Below are 9,777 nucleotides of genomic sequence, written 5' to 3'. Positions count from 1 at the left end.
CGGGCAGGGCAGCCCCGCCCCAACCTGCCCTGCCCTGCCCCGCCCTGCCCTCGGCCGTCACCTGCTCTGTCCTTTACCCCATCCTGCCCCTTCCGCCGGCGCCCCGTGTTCGTTTCCCGCTCTCTCTCGGCCTCAGCACCTCTGCAGCTGAGCCCTGCTGTCTGTCCTTCACACCCGCACCACGCCCCGCGTGTCCTCTGCCTTCTGCAGCCAGCGCGGAGCTGCGGGGCTGAGCTCCCCTCCTCGGTACCACTCCCCACCCGCGTTACAGGACTGTGATTTATGCTGCTGCTGCTGCTGCTGCTTGCACCCTGCGTGCTCAGTGACCTTCACCCATTCCTCACAACGCCCATTTCTGGATAAAAATTCAGATGTCCTCTGCAAATTTAGGCACAAATTGCTCCAGCACTTCTGTTTATGATTTCAAGCATCTCGTTACACTGTGGATTACACCAGCCCAAAACCTGCAACTGTCATTTAATTTTTTTCCTTACAGTTGAAGCAGAGTCATCCAGACATTTTGCAATGAGAACATTTCAGCAACACAGTGAAGAGTTACACCAGTTTCAGGCAGCTGTACTGAGACTGTTTAGGCAGTTATTTCCAATGCCATCCTAACTTGGGCTGTCTTACTACAAAAACTGTTTGTAGGACTGACTTTTAGGCTGTACTTCAATTAAGTAATACCATGTTTTAATTTCTTATTTCCCAGTCTACTGTTCTTACCCCCTCATGGAGACAATTGAAGTAGAAACAGAAATCCCCTCTCCCACAAACACTTCAGCTTATGAAACACATTTACTCTATTTTTCCTCACATTCTACATTTCAATTTTTTAATAAGAAAGGATATGATGCTAGAATTCACTGCAAATGATAATTTAATAAAAGGAGCAACTGAAGAAGCGAAACAGGACCTTGTACTTGACCAAAACTACTCACACCATTGCCTCACACCCGCTGCCCTAATGCTGTACAGGCTGAAATGCCAGTCTGAGCCTCCAGCCTCGATTAAAATAAAACTTACCACATGCCATTTGTTACTTGCTTTGATGGGAAAGTGGCACTGGGTTTGAAAACATCCAACATTCTTTCAAGCAACACATTTTGGCCCTGGATATCTTTGTGATCAGACAGAAATTAGTGACATCCCTCCTTTACACGGAGCAGCTGAACATCCTCCCCATCATTCCTGCCCAACTCCACCGTCCAAGAGCATGGGAGAAGAAACCATTGACTGTTGTAAGGTGACTCAGTCCCAGTAATCCTAAAGGAGGAGCACAGGGATGCCCTGCAGCCTGCAGACTCACACAGCCTCTGAGGAGCCAAACAAACTTTCAAAGCCTCCCTCACGGGTGCTCTGATTTTCTACCTTGTATTGAGACACTTTTGATTTTTAGTTAGAAAATCACTCTGAAGGATCCAGACCCGGCTGTAGCCCAATGGGCTAAACCCACTCCCTGACATATTTCTGGCATAACATTTGCTTTGCTGGAAAGGCTTCACTTGGGATCTCAGCACTCACAGCAGGTACGAGCTCTCCTGGTTTCCAAGCCTTTGATTTTCATTCTCCTATTGAGAACGAATGCCCAAGGGAAAACCTCCAGCCTCAGACTAAGAAGTTAGATTTGTTAAATCAAGTGAAATAAAACCTATTTTGTTTTTTTCTGATGCCACTGGCTTGCTTTGATGCTCTATTTTTGCAAGCGCAGAACTTGAGGCTCACAAAGGAGCCCTGCAAGCTCCAGAATTCATACTGCACCACTACTAATTAAAAGGAGCTGAGTTATTTTCCATAATTTTAAATCATTATCTATGGGGTTTTTTCTCCCAGGACCTTTTTCCCCCAGATGATTAAATTAACAGCAGAGCAAGCAGTTTTCTATCTCTCCTTGCTCTCCTCCCACCAAGTGATTTGTCTTAGAACCAGAGCTGGACCACTTGGCCCCCTCTGAGGCTGTGCTGTAGGGAGAGTTCATCAGATGCTGTCACTGTTCTCATCACTACACATCATAAATCCCGTTTCAAACCCAGGAATGGTTTATTGGCAAGTCCAAGGCTGAGCCCCCATTTTGAACACAAAGAGTTGGACGAAAGTACCAGGTTGTTGATTGGGATGATTTAATACCTTTCCCCTGAGCAGGCAGCACAAGCACACCTGCTTTGCCTGTAGGATTTTGTTTTACAGACTGAGTCTCCCATGGCCTGATGATGTTCAGGCTCACAAAGACAAGTGGAAGCTGATCCTGGCAAAGCCCAGCCTACAGACAGGCTCCAGGTATCCATCAGCCTCTCCCAGAGTTTCCCACTGGTTTTGGAAGCTTTTCCTGCCTTATCTCTTACCTTTCTCCCCCACTGCTCCCCTACAGCTCTGTGGCACAGAGCACTGTCCCCTCCTTGTCCCCGTGGCTTTGCCTCCTGCTCTCTGCCCGTGACACCAACCCCTCACCCACACGTGAGGCCTTCCGGGGCCCCACTGATCCTCAGACACAGCCAGGTCTCTCAGCTCCACTGATCAAAGAACACGGAAACAAACTGTGTTTGGGGGTGTGCCCGTATTCCTTCAAGGTGCAAGTCCTGGTGCCAGTTTCCCACTCAAACAATGGATCGGTGGTTCTGACAATGCATTTGCAAACTGTACCCATTAGCTTTTTAGCACAATATGCTATAAATTTTCTTCCATTATAGCTGTTCTACTAAATAAATAATTGAGCTTTTTACGCATAGGACTATTTTTTTTCCTGATGAACACAGAGGAAGGTCATAATAATAATAACAATAATAATAATAATAAATAATAATTAATGATAATGATAATGATAATAATCTGTTGACTTTTTATAAGATGAAAGATTAATTCAATTTTGGAACTACTTTTGGGTTTGTTTATTTTTTTTTTCGCTAAGCATGAGAATTCTGACAAATTAGAGAAAATATAGAGAATTCTGACATCTAAGGAGTTGGCTCAGACTAAAGGTGTATGACTGGTTGAACAAAATGTTTATGATTCCACAGACAGCCTGAGTTGTGCCATATTCTTTTTACCTGTTATTATCTGATTCCGTAAGTGCATGTTTTACAAACACCAGGGTGCACCTTCTTTGTCTGAAAGCAGAGCCCGTTGTACGTGGTATTTGCAGCTTTGTTTCAGGGCTGTGTTTGCAGCTGCCCCGTTTGTAAGGAAGGCAGGGGAAGGGATTTGGTTGCTAAGGGCAAACATGCAGCACTTGGCTCCTACACTGGGATAATTCCCTGTGCTCCTGACTCACTCCCACAGTGACGGGCAAAGAGGTGGGTTTGGTGCTGTGAAACATCACTCTTCCTCGAGGCAGCACTGAAACAGGCCTGGACTGTGGCATTCAATCCCTCAAAATCAGAGCAAACCTGCAGAAGCCGCCCATTCCCGGGCTCAGCTCTGCAGGCGCGGGGCCACCGCCGGGAAAGGAGCATCTGAGAGCCAGGGAAACACAACCCTGAGCTGGGACAGCCCAGCATGAACCATCAGCAGGGTGGGATCATTGTGCATGTGCCCTCAGCCTCCACGGGATGCATTCATCTTGGAAATTTATCTTTGAAAGGGCTGAACTCAGACAAGACTACTGCCATTAATTGGGGAGTTAAACACTCCCAGATTATCATGCACTGTTAACACCTGCAGCTCGGAGCTGCACGGATGGCTTTGATATTATTTTTGCTTTTGACAAGTGGGCGATAGCGGATATCCTTTAAGCCTATATTTAATGAAGCCCTCCATAAATCCATCAACACTTGCTAAGGGAAACTACAATAAAGCTCCTACTGCCATGGGCTCTGCTATGCAGAGAACATTTGGCATTCTCATAATGAAGTTTCAGAGCAGATACTGCTCACGCTGCTCTGAGGAAGCGCAGTCTTTGTGTTGGATCTTTTTCTCCCTCGCATAATTATATGTTCTGGATCAAGAAGAAAACAACCCTGTCGCACCTAATTTTTAAAACTGTAATAGTCAAACTGTCGTTCAGCTAGGACAGCTGTCAGCTTAAGAAATGAAGAAAGAAAAAGGCTTTCTAGACAAATAAACTCCCACTTGCATTTTATATTTGTATTTCGTTAGTTCTTGAAATGATCTGGCTATTAGTTGTAGCTGTTCTGTGAATTCTTGCCATATTGTTTTTGTGTTACACCTCCTGTGAGTGTGATAAAAAATGTAAAGCTATAAACTGAAAATACTTGTTACATGTTTTATATTTGTGACTTTTATAAAAAATAAAAAAGAAAAGCAAAAAACCCTACATAATGTAGTTATTTTGTCATTTAAGACTGGAAGAATTGAGGGGGAAACAGAAGAGTAAGTAGTGAAGGAATGTGATGTTTCTCAAATCTGGACTTTGTGAGTTGCAAGGGGTGGAGTACTTCTAATGCATACAGAAATTTAGGTACCCTGAGGCAGCAAATCACCTCAATGTGTGCTGAACTTTAAAGACCTAAGTAATCAAACTGGTTTCGTGGGAAAAAAACCCCAACCAGTGTATCAAAAAAGAAAAAAAGTTATGTTTGGTATTCTGAACATCTAGACTGCATGGAGACAGATTTTTCTAAAACAAACTTTGCCAAGTGGATCAACAGGACTGTGAAGGGCTGTAAGGCCAACCCAGGTAACTTGATTTAAAAACATCCTCGCATGCATAGGACTGCAAAGACACTGAGTATCTGGGAAGAGCATGTGAATAAAAGATTTCAGGACTGGTTCTGTATTACTACACTGAGAATACAGGTTATTTGTCATTCTTTTCCCCATACATTTCTCCTGCATCACCTCCTGTTTACAACACACCCTGGTTTGTGTACCTGGCCCTCAGATTCATAAACTGTGTGCTTGGACTTTTGGTCAGCTCAGCTTGCTCAGTTTTGTCCCCTTCCCGGAAAGGGTGGTGGGGCTGCCCAGGGAGGTTTGGAGTGCCCATCCCTGGAGGTGTCCAAGGAAAGCCTGGACATGGCACTCAGTGCTCTGGGCTGGGACAAGATAAATATACATATATATTTAATAGCACTAGATATTGTGAATTTCACTTGATTTGGGTTTTAGTTTTCTTTAGAGAGACGCTTACACAAACCTTTAGTTACATCTGGATTTTGCCTAAACCAAGCATGGAAAATAAGGCCCATGATGAGACCCACCTGTTCTCATTCTACCTTGACACTTCATTTTCTGCACAAAGTAATTGGGTCAGAGAAGTGAATCTTTGACCTGTGAGATGTGACAACCAGAGATGGTAATAAAGAAGTTTAAAATGAGAGTGATGCTGCCAGAGAGTGGCTGGGAAGTCCAGCACAAAATCGTTTATAACAGGCAATAACAAACAAGCTTCGCAATAAACCAGACAGCACCTACAGCAATCAAAATGTTGCAAAGAACACTGCCCTTCATATGCAATTAACTCAAAGTGCACAAACCAGAAGCTATGATAACAAAATAGCATGGTAATGGGCTCCAGGAGTGTGTAATTGCTGGTTCTTTCTCGGCCTCTGAGCTGTTTCCTGTCCTGCTGTGGCTGTGCAGTGCCAGGAGCTTTTCTAGGTCACTGGTGAATGTGAGCTGAAGTCAGACACGTGAGCCCAGCGCTCAGCACACACCGGCCAGTGGGGAGGCCAGGGAAGGGCAGGCAGACCCCTCTGGGCTGAGCACACAGCACAGAAAAGCACCAAGAAAGCCTCAGCTGTGAGCAGGAACCTCTTGGGATCACACAGACACCAGGGCAGCTTTCTGCCTACGCTGTTATTTTGCAGACAGAAACCATCACCTTCCCTGACTCCAGAGTGCAAACCCTGCAGGGAGCACCATGGCCTTTGACAGCAAAAAAATTAAAAATTCATGTCATACTCACCTCTTTTCCTTTGTTTCAGCCCCTCTCTGCCATCCCATCAGTTCAAGCACCTCAGCCAGGTCCTTTACCCTGTGCTGATCCCAGCTCCATGGTCATTTACCCTTTGCTCCACGCTGTATTTACCAGCCCAGGCGGGCTCCCACCTCCCCGCTGCCAGCTGTGGAAAGGCAAATCCGCCTCACCGAGCTCAGCCCAGAGCTGCTTATCTACCACAGACAGACAAACTCCCTCCTCAAAGTTCCCATCGACTTTCTGGGAAGCTTTGAACAGAAAGGGCAGGTTGAAATAAATCTTTCTTTAGAGGAATACTAGGGGTAATACATTAAGGTAAAGCAAATGTTCTTAGTGTTTACTTTTTTTTTTTTTAGCAAGCCAGCCTTTACCTTAGCTCATGAAAGCACATGAAGCACATATGCTACTTACACAAAAGCAACAGCTTGCAAATCCCCTGTGTGATGAGCAAAGTAAGCAATAACAAACAAGAACAAGAAAGTCCTCTAGGCAAGAGGAGAGGCTAATGAGCAGAGACAGTGCACAGACCGAGCTCACTCTGCTCTCACACCACTGCAGCTGCACTGGCTCGGTAAACTCGCTCCTGATTCACATCAGCAAAGGCCAGAAGACAATCAGCTGTCTCTTTTAGTTGTTAAAATGCAATGTTACTGTAAACTGAGCACACTTGCCACTGTGGGGAGTTCCACCACACTGACTTTCAGAAGGTGTTGGTTCAGCTCTCACAGATGGGAGAGCAGGTAACTCCCAGCCCTGCTGGCTTTGGAAACACTCTCCCCTGCAGCAGAAACGTCCCTGTGGCCCAGCTCCGGCTGTGGGGACAGGGGCAGATAAGTCCTACCTGTTACCCAGGTGTTGTGGGAAGATCCAGGACTTGCTGGCAGCGGCTTGGCCAGGGATCCTGCCACGCTCCAGCCTGGAGCTGCCTTATCAGCGAGCTGACACAGCTTTGGGCACAGCAGCGCGTGACACCGTGGCCTGGAGAGGGAAGCCCTGCAGTGCCTGTGGGTCACAGCGTTTGGGCTCTGCTGCCCACTCGGCCAAGGCAGGCACAGCCCAGACTGACCCGATTCCCCCGAGCAGCCCAGTGCTGCAGGGACATCCCACACCTGCCTGCCAAAGCCGCTGCTGGCCTGCTTTGCCAGCAGTTTCCTCACAGCTTATTTCCAGACCAGCACTCAGGCTTTATGAAACTCCTCCCCTCCTCCTCTCCCCTCAATTTCCAACCTGCTGCACAACACACCTAAAGGCAGCAGAGGTGTGAATATGGAATTATGTTATGGATGGTAATGAAGAGGCAGGCAGAGCCCCACAGCTTGGCCAGGAATCCAACCCACCACTGGAAGGGACAGAGATTCCTGGACCTCAGCCTTGTCCCGCTCTCCCTACACCTTTTTCCATTCCTTCAGAGCTTGGTGGCAGAGCTGAGAGAACAAGTGTTTGCTCTCTGCCTTTCTCCATCTCGCAAGGATTGAGCAAGGAGCACCATGATCAGGCAGCTCTGATGTTGGGAAGGTGCAGCTTTAGGGCTCCCTGGTTCTACACTCCTTTTCCTCCTTTGTTACCTCCCCAAGGCCCGAATACAATTTGCTAGTTTAGGTTGCAAGAATCAGGATCCCAGCACTTTTCCATTTTATCAGGGCTGTTGTCAGAACTGTTTTTCTTTGCTCTTTAGGAGAAGTTATTTATCCCTTTTCTATGCAGCCAGCATCTTCAGGCACTGGCAATTTGACAACTTAATATTCTTTTTCCCTTTGTAGGATGATCACAGTACAAAAATGATTGCACATATTGCTGTCATTCTATTCTAGTGTGGAAATCAACATCCCTGGCACATCCCAACCCCTGTATCAAACACCAGCTGTTCCTAAGGAATGGATCTAGGACTCCTCCACAGCCTCCCAGTTCCTAAGTAATGAACTAAAGCCTAACTCTAGCTCATGGATTTCAGGTCCCTGGAGTGAAGCAGCATGCTGCCTCTTGAACTCTCTCTTCAGGAGACAAAAAGCCTTTTACCAGAAAAATTAAAGCACCCAAGTGTGAAAAAGCCATCCCAAAATTTATTCTCAAAAAAGTCAACAGAAACGCATCAGTAGATACTCAAAAAACTACAGAGTTCTCAGGAATCATACATTCACAATGTAGAAACGTGACAATTGGGATGCCTTTTGCGTGGTCTATGTAACAATAGCCATTTTACAGTGTAAACAGGTACTGGTATGTTCTTACTCACAAGTCCAGCAGGAAAGGCACAACTCGGCATACAGAGATCATAAGCAAGATTTAGGTGCAACAACATTACACAAACTTTTGGTAATCTGCATTTTTGGGGCCTTCCACAGCAGAGACTGGACTTGGAAGATTTCCTGCAGTCAACAGCCAGGTTTCTTTCCATCCTTCAGTCCTTCCACACCAAATGCTCACTTTGCAGCCTGGTTCAGATCCCATCACACATCCAGTTCCAGCAGGTGTTTGAGGAATAGTGAAAGGTCAGTCCAGCAACTCTTCAGGTGCTTCCACTAATAATACATCAGGGTTTGGTTTCACATAGTGCATGGAAGCATCTGCTTGAATCTCAGTCATTACAGTGGTCATTATTAGAAAAATAGACACTACAACTACAAAAGGACAAAATGAGGTAGATAACTTAGAATCCAGATGACTATCCCAGCAACCTTCATACAACACACATGGATCATTAATTATCATTTTGGTGGAATGCAAGCTCACAGACCGCCAAAAACCCCTTAATGACCAGAGTAGGAATGCCATCCAAAAACCCACAAAACATTTAACCTAAGCATGAATACTTCATATTTAAATACAGGTTTACACAGACTGATCTCCTAAATTACCCAAACAAAAAAAAAAAAAAATAAAAACAAAAAGTCTCTTGCTAAGGAAGCCGGTTCCCATGGCAAATTGCAACAGTCACCAGAGATTCCTTGCAGAGCTTTTAGACCTGACTTCCCAAGGCAAGTCTTCCCTTTGAAGAGGAAACAAAACAACAACAAAAAAAGTATATACATACCCACCCATGCTTGTTTGGGGCTCTTGGTATTGAAATAAAACATCTAGGAAAAACTGCACATCTTTGGAAGCAGGAATTTTGGCACTATACTTGAAGGACTGTCCTAGTAGTAGTATTAAATAAGCAGCAGTCAACAACACAAAGAATTAATTACTTAGGAGCAGTGACTAAAGAAAAACAGCAACTTGCTTTTCATAAAACTTCTGAGGAAAAAAAAAAAAGGATTTAAAAAAAACCCCCAACTTTGTAGTTTTTAGAGCCATTAATAAGAAAAAGTACATTCAGAAACCACACAGAGCCAAAAATCCAAACAGAAAAATTCTTTCTAAGAGGGTGGCAGACATTCTAGGATATTTACCCGCATTAATAGTTTCCATTTCTCATCAGTAAATAGAAGCTCTTCCATCAACAGTAGGTTGTTTCCACTCTATTCAAAACCCCCATTATCACTCTAAACAAAGAGGTAAATATTCTAACCTTTGGAATTTCAAGTTGTAGAAACTTCTGTAAGGCTGTACACATTAAAGTCACATGTAAGAACTACTTTGCAAGACCCGCATCTTTCCAAATAGAAGGAAATCCTATTCTTTACTAATTACTATTTGCAAAGCAATATCATGATTGTACTCTGGGCAACTCTTACAAAGACAACCATAAAATCATTTGCACGTCAATAGGAAAATAGGAGGCTGAAGTGGAATCTCTTAAAAATATATGTTTGTGTCTATATATATTTGTTCTTTCTGTAGGTCAACTCCTCTCGAGTCTTTAGCTAACAGCGATTTTGTTCTCCTCCAGGAAGTGAGGGAACTGGTGTTTTGGCACATTGTCTGCAGCAGCAGCCGCGGCCTTCTCCCTGTCCGGGGCGGGG

General features: G+C 44.9%; 1 protein-coding gene across 2 annotated transcripts in view; it reads right to left on the bottom strand.

Annotated features, from left to right (window-relative positions):
* ATP9A (ATPase phospholipid transporting 9A (putative)) overlaps positions 1–5,916 on the bottom strand; it is a 53,433-nt gene extending 47,517 nt beyond the window's left edge. For both annotated transcript variants that reach the window (XM_017735023.1, XM_017735032.1), the window contains exon 1: positions 5,864–5,916. In XM_017735023.1, coding sequence (XP_017590512.1) covers positions 5,864–5,901 — 38 coding nt within the window. In that variant the 5' untranslated portion in view covers positions 5,902–5,916. The remainder of the gene's footprint in view (positions 1–5,863) is intronic.
* Between the last annotated feature and the right edge of the window lie 3,861 nt (positions 5,917–9,777).

Source organism: Corvus brachyrhynchos, unplaced genomic scaffold, assembly GCF_000691975.1.
Source record: "Corvus brachyrhynchos isolate BGI_N302 unplaced genomic scaffold, ASM69197v1 scaffold10, whole genome shotgun sequence".
NCBI lineage: Eukaryota > Metazoa > Chordata > Aves > Passeriformes > Corvidae > Corvus > Corvus brachyrhynchos.
This window is presented reverse-complemented; position numbering and strand designations above follow the sequence as displayed.